The sequence below is a fragment of the Gigantopelta aegis genome, unplaced genomic scaffold (genome assembly GCF_016097555.1).
Source record: "Gigantopelta aegis isolate Gae_Host unplaced genomic scaffold, Gae_host_genome ctg5186_pilon_pilon:::debris, whole genome shotgun sequence".
NCBI lineage: Eukaryota > Metazoa > Mollusca > Gastropoda > Neomphalida > Peltospiridae > Gigantopelta > Gigantopelta aegis.
The window spans coordinates 4,783-21,938 of NW_024534272.1; the positions used below are offsets into that span (position 1 = coordinate 4,783).

Sequence of the window (17,156 nt, forward strand, 5' to 3'; positions counted from 1 at the left end):
CTTCCTCAGGTATGTTGCTAGTTAGGCGTCTTTTAATGCTGGACATAGCTGGCTTTCAAATTCTATCTCCCACTGGGATATGGATCAGCAGTATATACATGTATGGAGTCTGACTGAGGTGTGATGGGTCATAGGATCGATTCTGCTCAGTTGACCAAGTGAGATATTTCCCCTATGGATTCCATGCAACCATGACTGTCTCATACGTTTATGGTTGCAAGCCAGACCACGACACGCAAACCTCTCTGATCTGCTTTTAAGTAAAGATAAACTATAGGTAATTTAGTTTGTTTTTGATAAGCAAAATTAAAAGCTACTTCTTGTATCGAGAAAATACGAATTGTTACGAATTATTCCGGACTAATCCGAACATCTCTTCATCAAAAATAGACTGGATCTCTCACAATCACGGATTCAGTGTTTCTTGTGCCGCACTCTTCCCCATTACAAGTCAAGTTGGTGGTTTTCTGAAAACAAATATAACAAATATGTTGACATAATTACAAAATGTTTGACATCCAATAGCTGATGATAAATAAATACTCTAGTTTCAGCCCTTGAAAATCTTAATCTACAAACAGGTAACACACATTTGGATAAGGTTATAACAAAGAGAAACTGAATTATGTTATGTTTAAACGAAAATTTTAAAAATAACTAGAAGTTGTCTCGATAACCAGTACTTCTCAGACGAACGTGCGTTTTTAGAATTATAAAAAATGCACTTTGGAGTACTGCAAAAACCTGGATGACCAAAACCACTTCAGGTGTAAGGAAATTAATATTCTAAATAATAAAATATAACTACTTCGAATGGCTTTAATATTGAAAAAAGGGCGGGACGTAGCCCAGTGGTAAAGCGTTCGCTTGATGCGTGGTCGGTCTAGGATAGATCCCCGTCGGTGGACCCATTTGGCTATTTCTCGTTCCAGCCAGTGCTCCTCAACTGGTGTAACAAAGGTCGTGGTATGTACTATCCTGTCTGTGGGATGGTGCATATAAAAGACCTCTTGCTGCTAATCGAAATGAGTAGCCCGTGAAGTGGCGACAGTAGTTTCCTCTCTCAATATCTGCGTGGTCTTTAACCATATGTCTGACGCCATATAGCCGTAAATAAAATGTGTTGAGTGCATCGTTAAATAAAACATTTCCTTCCTTAATGATGAAAAATACGTCGTAGTGTTTAGAAACTAGTGTCTGTCACTTTAATATCGTTTCAAATGATAGTGTGCAATTACTCGATAGTTTACAGATTCAACTGTCTTACCACTTTAGGCTTTCGGTTTTTGGCTAGATTTGCTACAAGTAGAAACAGAAATTCCACCACTTCAACAAGAGACAACAAACTTAATCCCAGGAAGAGTCCAACTAATCCACCAAATGATGCTGAAAAAAAAGAAAGATAAATTTTAGACTGTTAAACTATATATTAATCACTCCTTGCCGTAGATAAACTTCTCTTTTTTCTAAAACATAATACAAACGCATTTCAGTTTTAATACACTTGTGTGCTACCCCTCAGGGGTAGATTCAGGATTTTGTAAAGGGGTGGGTCACAAAATTCTGAAGAGGGCAAGTTTGAATTTGCTGTAAGCAAGTCAGCCGAGCTCCAAACGAAAGAAAATAAATGTAAGGGGTTCGATGGCTTGCTCCCTGGAACATTTTGAAATAAGGATGCTCAGAGAAGCGTTTTCAGGGCAATTTAGTGTTATATATTGTGGATGATGAATTTTGAAATCGTCATTAAAAGGGGCACTTCAAAATGGCGGGGTTAGTCACTGGACACCTCATCAACATTTGTCAAACAATATTCAAATAGACAGGTCAGTGAACAATTAATTTCTTAAACTATGTAACATAATGCAGTGAAATAGTTCATTTTCATGTGACGCGGATTAACGAGTTTGACCAAAAGATACAGAAGATTGACGTGTAACGGTACAAACTATTGCAACGATTCATGCACGTATTCGGTACACCGAATACAGGCTATTCACGATACGTATTCGTTATTCGGTACCCGAAGAACCGAATATATTCGTGTTTTTTTTATATTTATATTATTATTATTATTAATAATTTTATAAATTTAAAAAGACCACAGTTTGTAAGATGTATGTACAAACAGAAGTACTTTAAGCAGTCGGGGGGGGGGGGGGGGGGGGGGGGTCGTCTTGTTAATTTTCTTTTTATTATAATTTAGTTTTTATAACTGACATTTAATTTTTAAATTTTCAGCGTCTAACATTCCAAGGTTCAATGTTTACGCATCCTACTATTTAAATGCTATTTTTGACTTCTGTTCACTGGTGGCTTGCTTCATTCAGCAAGTCAGTAGTACAGTATTGATAGATCCACTCTAGTTATTGGTAGGCCTATATTCGTTGCAGCTCTAGTACAAACATTAATGTGGATGATCTATTTTAAATGATAAACTAATAACAAATATACATGTACTCTTAAAGTAATAAAGAGAACAGTTTAATATGTGCATATAAACAGATAATTAGTGGCACATTATATTGCATTATATTCAGTTCTATTAAATGGTGAGATATGAAATGAATGTCTGTGATTTTATAAATATTTAACGTCTTGTTATTGTTGCTGGTGTTTTCAATGTTGTTGCTACTGCTGTAATTGTTATTGGTGTTGTTGTTGGTGGTGGTGGTGGTGAAGGCTCATACCTAGCTACGAAATAGGATAACTGTCAACCTAGAAAAATACAACGCTCTTAATCTTATTATCTATATGGAGAAGATCCTGGTATATTACTGTACCGTAATTATTTTCATACACACACACACACAGAGAGAGAGAGAGAGAGAGAGAGAGAGAGAGAGAGAGAGAGAGAGAGAGAGAGAGAGAGAGAGAGAGGGGGGGGGGGGGGGGGGGGTACGGTCCTGTGTTGTCAATGTTTGTAGAAGTTAGACTCACACAGAATATCTAACAGGTTTTCAGATGGAACTTGTATCGTATCTCGTACTGTCTTTGGCAGCACAACATCCAGAATGACCAGCGATTCGTGCGGACTGAAGAAAAAGAGTTAAAATAAAAGGTACTGTAACAGTGACGTATTCACAAAGAATTACACCATCGGTATAGTACGTATTTAAATGTTTTACCACAGTTTTCCCCTTATATGCGTATGTGTTGTGTCCCAACGATTTCAAGCAGGTACTATAAGACACGCCACCGCATCAAACAAACACATTTATTAACACAAGATTATCTGCATTCGCAGATTTAATTATAAATACATTGTTTATTGGCAAATATTTAAATATTAAAGCCTAACTTCCATGTTTTAATGACTCATTAGTATTAACATCATAGTTTTATAAGCATCAAGCACTTTCACCGAGACCATGCTTATGTTATATTGGTCTAGGTACGTCCCAGTTATCCTATCGTCATGGGTTTTTTGTTTGTTTGTTGTTTTTTGGTTTAGTTTTTGTTGTTATTGTTTGTTTTGTTGTTGTTGTTGTTTGTTTTTTGTGGGGGTATTGGTTGGGTTTTTCTTTTTGTTGTTGTTGTTTGTTTTGGGGTTTTTGTTTCTCTTTTTGTTGTTGTTGTTGTTTTGGAGGTTGGTTCTGTTGTTGCTGTTGGTTTATGGCGGAGGGGGTGGGGGAGTTAGGTTTTTCAAAACATCTGTGACACTTACTCCCATTCGTTTAACATTTCGCGCATGCAGTTCTTCTCAAAGTCCACGCCGTGGTTGTTTTCTTCTTGCGGCAGATTGAAGTTTGGAGTCTTCATCGTGTTGGTGGTGATTGTCGTGGTGAACGTGGTCGTAGAGCAGACGTGAGGACAGTTACAGTTCGAGTCATTTTCAGTACTGTAATCTGGAAGAGCATTAAAGGTCTATTATCATAGTTTCGTGTAATTTTCAGTACTGTAATCTGGAAGAGCATTAAAGGTCCATTATCATAGTTTCGTGTCATTTTCAGTACTGTAATCTGGAAGAGCATTAAAGGTCCATTATCATAGTTTCGTGTCATTTTCAGTATTGTAATCTGCAAGAGAATTAAAGGTGCATTATGGTTGTTTCGTGTTAGTTTCAGTCTTGTAATTTGGAGATTAATTAATCTGGAAGAGAAATAAAGGTACAATATCGCAGCTGCACTCCATTTAACCCAGTTATTTCAAATGTTCTTCGGCGGCTGTAAAAACAATTGATACGTATGATATTATTGTAGGCAAAAGTCAGCCTTGCACTACTACAAACTGAATAACCTGAAATGCGTTGAATCTACAGATATTCTGATCTGCAGCTAAATAAAATGTAAAGATATTGTAGTTTTATTAATTAAAAACGGTTCTATTGGTTCTATGTTCCAGTAGCTAAAATTAATTTATTTCACACACAATCTTTCCCGTAATTAACTCCAGAATATCGAAATTGTAAAACGCGATAAACATTTGATTCGTTAATAATTTTGGGTAGAAATAGAAAGTGAACAGAAAATTCTACGTCATCCATCTATAGAAACAGAAGCCAGTTTGACACCAATAAAAAAGAAAAGAAAACTAGGCGGAAAACGTATGCGATAACTGTGGCATCACGCAATATCACTTTTTGTTAACTGTACATCAGGTAGCATTTCACGATGACCATTTCCCTCCCGGAAAACATAGGAAACCATAGGCGAACATTTTTGCAAGGGGCAGACTGGTTTTTGCCCCAATTAAACGAAAATGCCCGAATCTGGATAACAACATTTATTCATATCAGCATTACTGCCAAACAATAGGGATGCAAACTAATCACTATACATTTGTACATGGATTACAACTAATTTTGATGGTAGAATGATAGAAATACATGTTAAAAAGGTCTCATCTAGGTTATCACATTTTGCCAGAATATCTCTATCGTTTTTGTCCGAATTTCAGGATTTTTCTCCAGCACTAGGGTGGGGGCAATTGCCCGCTGGGTTCGGATCCCAGTCGAGGCATGGGATTTTTAATCCAGATACCGACTCCAAACCCTGAGTGAGTACTCAATGGGTAGGTGTAAACCACTTGCACCGACCAGTGATCCATAACTGGTTCAACAAAGGCCATGGTTTGTGGTATCCTGCCTGTGGGAAGCGCAAATAAAAGATCCCTTGCTGCCTGTCGTAAACGAGTAGCCTATGTGGCGACAGCGGGTTTCCTCTAAAAAAACAGTGTCAGAATGACCATATGTTTGACGTCCAGTAGCCGATGATAAGATAAAAAATCAATGTGGCGTCGTTATATAAAAAAAAAACCTTACTTTTTTAATATATAATCCAGTATATGCATACAGACAGACACTCACGGTTTCGTATGTTGATGATACAGCTGTATATTTCCATAATACTGCACAGTTCTTCCATTCCTGAAAATAACCAAACAAGATAAAATTTGACACAAATGTAGTTGTATATTGAATATGAAGTTTTAATTTTATCCAACTTCTGTCAAATGATATGATACTCAATAAATTAAAGTTACAGTCTTTCCTCATTCAATTACGTCATTCCATAATACAAAATACAAACATAACTGCAGTTTCAATCATCTCGAGTGTTTTCGCTATCATCTGTTAAAGTCCACCGCCTTTAACAAATAAATACCAGCTTGTCGCCGTGTTTTTAGTACTTTGTGACAACATGCAGTGGAATAATATCCGTCTTCTGGGTGTTAAAGACGCAGATCCTAGTTTTTAAAAACTACTACGTATTTTTTCACTGTTACTTTCATAATTGAAATCAGACATTATTTACATTGTATTATTTAGGTTATCCATTTCCATACATCAGAGTTTGTAATGTCACGAAATGTATGTTTGATCATTCTCAAAATGATGTACCACTGAGAAGTAATGGTTATGGATACATCACAGACTACTGTTCCCTCTGTTGTAACTTTATCGAGATTTTCTGTCCCACTCTCGACCACTGGACATGCCAGAGATTGGGTGTGGAAGAGAAGTGCCTGAACCTTAATTGGATAGAGGCACGTTAATAGAGTTTACGATTACGATTTATCCACATTTGTAATACGTTTATAGATTAATAAATCTAAGTGTCACTTCCACCGGCAAAAACTGGGGATAGAGAATAATACATTTATATGTGACCTAGGTTAGAAAGCATAGTCAAAGAATAACGAAGAATGGTCCGCGACGGTAAGATAATTGATGTAAATGGTTTATCTCCAATAGTTAAATAACAAATCTAAGGAACGTGTAAGCAATTAAACGCTCTGAATTGCCACACATTATAACAATGCACTAGAACATATTTCGCGTTCTCACGATTTCTGTAGTAACGACTTAGGTCCAAAACACACTGATACTGATGCATAGGCGTACGGGCTATCATTTGTGTAGGGGGCGTAGGAGGCCGATTTTTGCCCGAATTAAACAAAAGTGCCCGAATCTGGATTACAACGTTTATTCATATTAGCATTACTACCAAACAGCTATATACGGTTGCAAACCCATTTTTACATGGATTACAACTAATACTGTGGGTAGAACGATGGAATTACATGATGAAAAGTCTTCAGGCCAGCTCATTTTACTCGAATTTTTCTATTGTTTTTGCCCGAATTTGAGGATTTTCTCCAGGACTTGGGGGGTGGGGGTGGGGAGGGCAGTTGCTTCGCGTCTGTGCTGGCGCGAATTACAGATCTGGCAACAGACGACATAGAACATGCGTTTTAATTTTCCGGACTGTATTTTGAGGGGGCATTATATGCAAATATAAAGAAAACTAAATTAATATTCGCGTTTCATTTGTCTTTCAGTACAATATTTCACTCCACTATATAGTACATACCTGGATACCACGGATGTCGACACCCACAGGCGTTCACCGTGTAATTGACGAGACATTCCATTTCACACGTCTCCACTGTGTAGGAATAATCTTGGCGCCGATATCGATGTATCGGGTCGGTAAACTTGGTCGAGGTCTCAGGGAGGCACGATGCGGTCCCAAACGATTTGTAGGGGTAGGATAAAGATGTACGCTGGGGCACAACACGAAAAGAAGGAAGAAGAAGAAAATTTTTTATTTAACGACGCACTCAACACATTTTATTTACGGTTATATGGCGTCGGACATATGGTTAAGGACCACACAGATATTGAGAGAAGAAACCCGCTGTCGCCACTTCATGGGCTACTCTGTTCTATTAGAAGCAAGGGATTTTTTATATGCACCATCCCACTAACAGGAGAGTACATACCACAGCTTTTGTTACACCAGATGTGGAGCACTGGCTGGAATACGAAAAGAAAAATACAAGCCCCATATTAATATTATTCTGAATAAAATTAAGAAGTATCGTAGCCACTCACCTGGCTAAAGTACCATCGTTCTTGTTATTATTATTTCTTTTAAATTACGTACGATGTTATTGTGGGCAAAAATACACATTACTGGGCAATTGCAAAAATTATATAGTGAGGAATCTCATAATTATTCAACAATTTCGAAATGATCTGCAGAAATTATGAGAGACCATCTGATGTCAAGACAGGGTTTTGGCAACTGTTTTCCACATGCTGAACGAGTTCTGTTGGATAACATCATGCCTCCAAACAATCATGTCATTGGTGCCTATTATGCTAATTTGATAACAAAACTGAGGTGAGAGATTAAAGAGTTTGCAGCCATTGTAAGATGTTTGCGATAACAGAGCCTTGTTGGCGACTACTATTTCATACTAAATACATTTTCTTGTTTAGAATACCAGTGTCTGTTTATCGAATGTGTTTGCGGTCGTATACTAATGTTTGTAGCACTGTTTTTAGTTTAATTTGTGATATATATTTTTGTCAAACGTACGGAATTATTGGGAACTAAAATCCGGTTTGGGCTACTACAAGCATTAGGACAACAACAAACACCTTGTAAATACAGACACTGATATTCTAAATAAGAAAATGTATTTAATTTGTATGTTACGTCATCGGGCTCTATTGGTCGATTTTACAATGATTGTGTAAACTCAGGACTGTCCCTTTAAGGGAAAAAAATGACAGCCCACACCTGGCCCAATGTGTTTATTATGAATTCCGGAATTAGAAAGGCTTTCTTCGTCGTACCCAATTTGACGATGGTGAAAATCTGAAGGCGTTGCAGAAAAAGGATTTTTCATGGGCAAGCCAGAAGAGTTCTATTTCGCTGGCACCATTAGCTTGGAGGAAAAAGGGGCCAAATGTATTGATTATATTGAAAGGTAATGCAGAAACGTTTGTTCTGTCATTGCTTTTAGTAGTTACTTATACGAACCATTCTACTCTTCCATGTATTGTAGTTTTAATAATTTTAAAAAGTATATTATTGGCTGAAAGTATGTTACATTGGCTGCGTACAAACCCAAGAGTGTCGCTTTAATGCACATTGTACGAGCGAAGGTCTAGGATATATATAACCTGAAAATAATCTTGTTTGTTTTGTTAGTGTTGTTGTTGTTGTTTTGTTTTTTTTGGGTTTTAATGTGTTTTGTTTATTTTGTTGTTTGGTTCATTGGTTCCTTGGTTCGTTGGATTTTTTTTCGGGGGTAGCGGGCGGGGGTGGAGTGGGGGTAGTTTGTGGGGTTTTGGTGGTGTTTTCATTCACCAGGTTTGCTAATAACGTACCTGAGTTTTCTCCACTTTAATCGTAGTAATCGTGTCTAAATCAACAAAGTCTCCTCTCAGTGTCGGCAATGGCGGCTCGTTCTGGTTATGAACTATGACCTTTAATAATCAAATATATATATTTATGTAATATGTGCTTACTGAAATCTGTTTACGAAAGTTATGACATCACTAGGGCACATTCATTCATTCATTATCGGCTACTGGGTGTCACATTTTTAATAATTCTGACACATTTTCCATTATATGTAGTATATGAATTTTTCCACAGACAGAACAGCACATGCCACAACCTTTGATGTACCACTCGTGTGGCACTAGTCGGAACGGAGAAACCTCAGAGTATGGATCTACCGAAGTGATTCGATCCTTCGGCCCAAACATCCCAGAAGAGCGCTCTATCACCTGAACTAGATTCTACCCCAAACTGTCTATAAAGTTTGTTTTGTTTAACGATACCACTAGATCACGTTGATTAATTAATCATCGGCTATTGGATGTCAAACATTTTGTGATATTGAGAGAGGAAACCCGCTGTCGCCACTTCATGGGCTACTCTTTTCGATTAGCAGCAAGGGATCTTTTATATGCCCCATCCCACAGACAGGATAGCACATACAACGGCATTTGATACACCAGTCGTGGTGCACTGGCTGGAACGAGAAATAGCCTAATGGGCCCACCGACGGGGATCGATCCTAAACCGACCGCGCATCAAGCGACCGCTTTAAATACCACTGGGCTACGTCCCGCCCCTCCTGTCTATGAAGACCACTTAATGTCCTTTTAAAATGTGAATTTTAAGGAAGAAAATGAGATCTTCCATGTTACATTTGTTATTGGCATTTTGTTAACTCCACCTGTAGCTAAGGATATGTTATGCGTTCTTACTTTTATCACTGAATTTAACAAAGCATTTCAGTTTATATCACTAAATTTGACAAAGCATTCTGGTCAACTATAATATAAAATTTGTATTGTTTAACGACACCACTTGAGCACATTGATTAATTAACCATCGGCTATTGGATGTCAAAGGTTTGGTAGTTTGGAGAGCGGAAACCTGCTACATTTCTCCATTAGTACCAAGGGATCTTTTATAAGGATTTTCCCACAGACAGGAAAGTTGTGGTGCATTGGTAGGAAGGAGAAAAAGCGCAATCAATTGAATTGATCCACCGAGGTGATTCGATCCTGCGAAGAAAGCACCTTAGGCGTGCACTCAACCGACTGAGCTAAATCCCGCCCCAACTTTAATACATTATTTCATTTCATTTTAGTGCTTATATCCAATTAAGGTTCAAGTACGCTGTCCTGGACACACACACCTCAGCTATCTTGGCTGTCTCTGTTCAGGACAGTGGATTAGTTGTTAGTGGTTAGTGTGAAAGAAGAGGGTGTACTGGTTTTACCCACTGAGTCGTTAAAACTCGCTCTGGGTGGAAGCCGGTACCGGGCTGCGAACCCTATAGCTACCAGTCTTAAGTCCGATGGCTAAACCACGACACCACCAAGGCCGGTTTAATACATCAAACAGTGTATTTATTAGTTTATCACAACACTTTTACCTGTATCCCACTGACTGGGAACGTTTGGAAATCCGGCTCCAGGTGCAGGGAGAAGATGGCCACCAGACGCCTGTTCTTTGCCGACTGGTATCGATACTTGAACACTTTGGTCACGTTGATCGTGTAGCAGGACCCTACCTCCGTGAGCACCTTCTCCAGGATGTCATCACAGCAAGGAAGACTAGCAACCTGCATCCCTTGGAACCTGGGGCAGGCGATGGGTTTCAACACCTTGCTGGACACCGTCCAGTTGACCAGAGATTGTCCAGAAGCTCGATCTCTGAACCACGTGGAGATATTAGTCGGCCGATATCCCTGCGTCTTCGTGTGTATCCGCGAGAGAGCCGAGGCAGCCACATAGGAATCCACGTATTTCAGGTGCTGCATGATTGCCTGGTCAAAAGTCGGCACCTGGCTGAGATTGCTGACCTGACCTTCAAACGCTTTCAGCGGACACACGGTGATGCTGGGAATGTCTTCTTGGTTTGCGGGGCGGATGTTCTCTTTGACTATCGTCGGTCGAACGTAATACGCCTTCAGATCCAGGTAGAGGATTACGATTAGGCCACATGTCGCCATTAACACAAGCAAGAGCCAGAGCAATCTAAAACAATATATTATAAATTTACAACGTGATAAATTATATTGGATTTAGAAAAAAAGGCGCGTGAGCAGGAATTTTAACGGTGGTACAGACTATGGCGAGCGAAGTTTATGAGGGTTTTTTTGACACAAACATACACACACACACACACAGCAAGCACGCACACACACACGCACACACCTCGCATACTAACCTGAGAAAAGTGTGTTCGGCAAAGCAATGCGCTTTACAAAAACACTAAAATATTAAATATTAAGGCTGCTACAAGTTTGACAGGAGGAAGGGTACAGGGATGCGCAATGAGCCTATCTGTCAATATAGAAATGCCCCATGAACTCAATGTTTTAGAGATAAATACAATGAACTTATTTTTGTTTTCTAGTGAAAATATAATCGTTGTGTCGGATCTGTGTTTCTGGGGATGACGGTTTATATAGATAATAATACATGAGTGACCGTTAGATACCATTTATCTCACAATGAGTTGTTTTCAAATGTATCTAAGTTGTGAAATAAATGGTATCTAACGGACACGAATGTATTATTCTACTTTTTACATATCCTCAAAAAAACATGTTTTAAGCAAATTTTAACATCTTTATCGACTAAACGATATTTACAACCCTTTGCACTTGTAGCTGCCTTACGCGTCACAGACACATGATTGCCAGGTTAACTATACGTCACAGTGTAATCGATTTCCACCGTCCCGTTTTTTATTGGACGTATGGCATTGGTGATCTGGTCATTACCTAGGAGCAGCCAGTAGTATGTCTTGAAATTGCTAACACACGTACGTGTGTAAACAACTGTGTGTTATCAACAATAACACATGGTGTTCTCGCCAATGGGTGTGTAAGAAATATAATGCACACTAGTGTACTTTGAAATACTGTAGGTGTCCTTTCATGAGACCGGCCTCGGTGGCATAGTGGTTAGGCCATCGGTCAACAGGCTGGTAAGTACTGGGTTCGGATCCCAGTCGAGGCATGGGATTTTTAATCCAGATACCGACTCCAAACCCTGAGTGAGTGCTTCGCAAGGCTCAATGGGTAGGTGTAAACCACTTGCACCAACCAGTGATCCATAACTGGTTCAACAAAGGCCATGGTTTGTGCTATCCTGCCTGTGGGAAGCGCAAATAAAAGATCCCTTGCTGCCTGTCGTAAAAGAGTAGCCTATGTGGCGACAGCGGGTTTCCTCTAAACAAATCTGTGTGGTCCTTAACCATATGTCTGACGCCATATAACCGTAAATAAAATGTGTTGAGTGCGTCGTTAAATAAAACACTTCTTTCTTTCTTTTCCTTTCATGAATTGGAAACATTCAGAATTCAACCATAAAGTTAAAGTTTGTTTTCTTTAACAACACCACTAGATTTATTAATCATCGCTTATTGGATGTCTTGAACATTTGATAATTTTTACATATAGTCTTAGAGAGGAAAGAGTTTTCACATTAAACGCCCTTTCTTTGTATATAATAATGCCAACATATGAATTTAAAATACCGTACAAATTATTATTTGAATTATCTGTGTTTTAGCTAGGAAGTAATATGTACTAAAAAAAAATGCAAAATAATTCAACTTCTCATTTTTTACTTCACAATTTGAAGTTCTCAGTAATGTAATGAAGACATCAAGGTTTTAATTTGTCTACATTTTACGGCGTACTTTGGGACTAAAACAGGTATTACTATACAGTTTGCACGTTATAATCTCTTCTAATGTCCGAATGTATAAACTAGACTTTTAAATAACACAAATAAACTAAAAAAATTAATGAATAAAAAAGTAACTGATGCAAATCGCACCAGAACGTTCAAACACGGAAAGTGTGGAAAGAAATCTTTCGACAGTCATGCATTACTGACAAAATAGTGACCACAGCACCTATTATCCATCACGATTACGTAATGGAGAATGTACTAGGTGTAGATTCATGAAAAATAATCTACACTTTGAACAATATTGTGACGTCACAGGTATGTATTAATTCAGCAGAGATGATTAAAAAGTATATTAAATGTTCGGTTTTTTTCTTTTGTTTTTATTTATTTTGTTGTTGTTTTTGGTTGTTGTTTTTGTTGTGTTTTTTTTTGTTTTTTTTTTGGGGGGGGGTTCTTTTGGGGGGGGGGGTGTTGGTGTTTGGGTTTTTTTAGGGGAGTATGTTTAATTTTGGGTTTTGTCTTTTGTTTTTGTTGTTATTGTCGTTATTGGGGCTGTAGAATTTCTTTGGGATCACTTAGCTACAGGAGGCATAAAATATAAAGGTATATTTACCTTCTTCCAGGGTACAGTTTGCCGTTCCCCATCTGACTCATGCCGTGTATGGTGGACTCTCGGACGAACAGACTGGCGACATTCTTCAACGAAGTTATTTCTTGATTTTTCAACTCCATTACGTCGTTGTTTGACACGTTTTTGTCTCAAAACGTCTCAGACAAACAATGTTTTGTTACTTTTTAGATAATCTTTTAAACCACTTCTCGTTGACTTCGTGTATTCTTAGTTCCATCTTCTAAAACATTAACAGAAGGGCGTGCATTCGTAGTTCCATCTCCTACACAACTAACAGAAGGGTGTGGAATATCTACGATAACATTAAAGTAGCATACACGAATTGCCATGGTTACTGTAAATACATTACCATTTACACAATTCATGAATACTATCATAATGTAAATATGTTATAATAAAGCGCTTTTGGTACAAACACCAACTGAATAGTGGTTATTTGTATTATTTATTTTACATAATAAAACAAAAGATACCGACAAACAGCTTCCATTAAAGGATAGTCAAGTAAATTATTCTTCATTAGCGATCACGCTGTCTTCTTTACATATCACTACAAAGAGATATTAATATTTAGTTTTCATGGCGTGTTAACAACAGGGCAAACACCGATTCGTTGCAGTCACTTTAAACCTACTTAATCTAGACGTCATTCCACTAGATTTGATGACCAATTTAGATTCTGATGTTTTTTCTTCACGAAACGAGATAAGTGTTAAAAGGACGTTCGTTAAAGGCGCAGATCCTAGTTTCAATCCGTGAAAATGGACACTAAGTTTTGTTAATCTACAAACCTGTAACACATCTGGGAAAAGTTATAACAGAGTGAAGCAAAAGCTTGTGACGTTGAAACGGTGAAAAGCCTTTTAAAAATAGACTAGAACTCGACTCCACAACCGTTACTATTCAGACGCACGTGCGTTGATAAAAATATTACAAATGTATTTTGTGATATTAAAAACACCAGGATGACCAGAAACACTTCGGATTTACTGAAATGAATAATATAAACAATAAGATCTAAGTAATGTCTGATTTCAGTTATCAAAAATGCTCTAATAGTGAAAAATATACCTTAGTGTTTAAAAACTAGGGTCATTCATTTTAAGATAATGTCGATCAACAAAAACGTTTTAGGTAGTACTAAACCAAATGACATCCGGTTGGGTCAAAGTTCGAGATGGAACTAACTTTTGATAGTCCTGCCATTGGTGATAAATGTGGCTGTGTTTGTTGTAATAAAATGTTGGTTCATCTGGCCAGTAAATTTCTGTAATTTAAATTGAACTAGTGTCAGTGTAGTAACTACCATTGTGCGTGAAACGTGCGGAGTCTGACTACAAATACGTGTTTTGTGCGGAACAAGAGTAGTCATAGACGCTACCCGTTATTTCTGAAATAGTTGCCTAACTCCCAAGTTATTTTAATTTACTTTAAGGGTGATGGGTGGTAGTATTTATATCCATTCTGTATATGTCAATTGATACGCTGCATGTAGGAGTCCTAGCCACATATGTTACTACTATCGTCTATCGTCTATGGGATTTGATTTTGTGGTATACAACCTTTAATGACTGCAAATACACATAATATATTTTTCGAAGTAAAATATTAGTGGCTGTGTATTAAACATGTTTCTAATCGGCCTAGTGTTTGTACTACGTCAAACTTCATTTTATTTCATAATAATATATAGTTAATATGTACCATTACTGACATTAGCCGTTACAAAATTTTATTAGTCAAGAACTCAGAATAGTCCCTTTAAATGTCGATTTTTTATTTTTCTTCATTTTAATTTGTACTTTTTTTTTTCGTACGTAAAGAACTATATTATTGGGATACCAAATCTAGTTTGGGCTACTTACAAATGTTACGACGACCAGAAACACATTGAAAATAAAAAACGTATTTTCTGAACAAGATAAATGTATTTAATTGTACGTAATACTCGGGGTTTTTTTTTACAAACTTTTATTCGTCTAAAATATCTTACAATGCAGAAAACTAAGATTAGTGCGTTTAAATGTGTAGTTTGAAATTGTTCCAGTTTATTTAGTGGTTATGTCACCATCTTTGAAAGGTACAGTCCAGAGATATAAAGATTCTTGTTAGTCCACCAGAATTGCATGGTACTTCCTATTTATAAATACAGTTTATTGCTTAAATCATCCATTTTTGTACATGCAGTGTGTTATTGGTTGTCCTAATGTTGACAAACGCTTGGAACACTGTTTTGATCAGAGCCGGTTTAAGGATCCGCGGGGCCTGTAGCACAAATGACAGCGGGGCCTCCTTCCCAGGATATATATTTTGCAACCCCTTCGGGGAGATGGGGAAAATGACCTGTGGAAAATAAATGCACACATCACCGCGGGGCCCCCTGAAGCGCGGGGTCCATAGCACGTGCTACATGTGCTACTAGGATAAATCAGCTCTGTTTTTTTAAAAATAATATTTTTAAGTAATAGTCTCTAGTTTTTAAACACTACGGCGTATTTTTCACTATTAGGGCAGTTTTTGTCAATTGAAATCAAACATTACTTAAGTTTTATCGTTTAGATTATCAATTTCCGTACGCCCGATGTGTTTCTGGTCATCCTGGTGTTTATAATTCCACGAAATGCATTTTACATTTTTATTTTTTTTAAAGCACACGTACCAGTTATTTTTAAATGTATTTCCCCGTTTCAACGTAACAGACTCTTGTTTCACTTTGTTGTAAAATGTGTTACAAGTTTGTATATGTATATTAATCAAACGTAGTGTCCTTTTTCATGGATTAAAAACTAGGGTCTGCGACTTTAAAATATGGGGGGGGGGGGGGGGGGGGGGCGTAGCCCAGTGGTAAAGCGTTTGCTTGATGCGCGGTCGGTTGAGGATCAGTCCCCGTCGGTGGGCCTATTAGGCTATTTCTCTTTCCAGGCAGTACACCACGACTGGTGTATCAAAGGCCGTGGTGTGTGATCTCCTGTCTGTGAGAAAGTGCATATAAAAGATCCCTTGCTACATTAGGAAAAATGTAGCGGGATTCCTCTGTTGACTACGTGTCAGAATTACCAAATGTTTGATATCCAATAATCGATGATTAATTAATCAATGCGATCCAGTGGTGTCGTTAAATAAAACAAACGTTTATTTTTAAAATATGGGGACTTTGATATATAGAGTTCTGAGTGGCAGTCCTCCTAAAGACGAAGTAAAAAGGATATATCGACCAAGAGATATGCCACTATATATAAACTTTTAAAAGTTTGCTTTGTTAATAGTACCCAGCAACACTTGTCATAACTTCTTTTACACTTGGTTTTATGCCGAGATACGAGTTTGAATGTGTTAATGGTTTTGTTGTTCGATTTGTCATATGTTTATGGTAGATACTAAGCTATACCGATAGTAGAGTACTGAAATTAGTTACAGCTGTTGGTGTTTCTAAGGTCAGCACTTGTCAAAACTTCTTTTAGACTTTGTTTTATGCCGAGATTCGAGTTTGAATGTGTTAATGGTTTTGTCGTCCGATTTGCAATATGTTTATGGTAGATACTGAGCTATACCGATCGTAAAGTACTGAAATTAGTTATATAGCTGTTGGTGTTTCTAAGGTCACGTGTGATGAAAAGTTGTGACTACAGACGGGCAAAACTTACCTTACAAGAAGTTGTTTCAAAACGTATCTAAGGAGCCAAAGCGTATTGGATAAGATTTTAAACAACACGTGAAATAAATGGTATCAAACAGACACGGATGTCATGTTCTATGTCTTACATATCCTCACAAACCAGGTTTAAAATAATATATTTTCCAAAAAAAACGTATTTACCGCGCTTCCAGTTAAATTATGCGACATAGAAAAATCAGTTCAAGGTTAACTTATACGTCACAAAGCAATCAATTTTGATAATGCTTTTGATATGACTGTGGCCAGTCGTATGTCTTTAAATCGACAAATCACATACATGTATGTGTGTTATTGCTATGTGCTATCATAGATAACGAATGATGTTCCCACCGACGGATGTGTAAGAACACAAATAATCACATATATTTTCCATTTTGTAACTT

At 37.6% G+C, this 17,156-nt stretch overlaps 1 protein-coding gene across 1 annotated transcript; it reads right to left on the reverse strand.

The window, feature by feature from the left end:
* Positions 1-380: 380 nt before the first annotated feature.
* Positions 381-13,198, reverse strand: LOC121366283 (acid-sensing ion channel 5-like). Its single transcript, XM_041490784.1, has 9 exons — positions 13,080-13,198; positions 10,192-10,795; positions 8,624-8,722; positions 6,813-7,005; positions 5,306-5,365; positions 3,665-3,845; positions 2,938-3,032; positions 1,268-1,386; positions 381-467 (listed from the first exon to the last, which is right to left on the reverse strand). Exons 1-9 carry the CDS (start codon positions 13,196-13,198, stop codon positions 381-383), a joined length of 1,557 nt encoding a protein of 518 aa, XP_041346718.1.
* Positions 13,199-17,156: the final 3,958 nt, after the last annotated feature.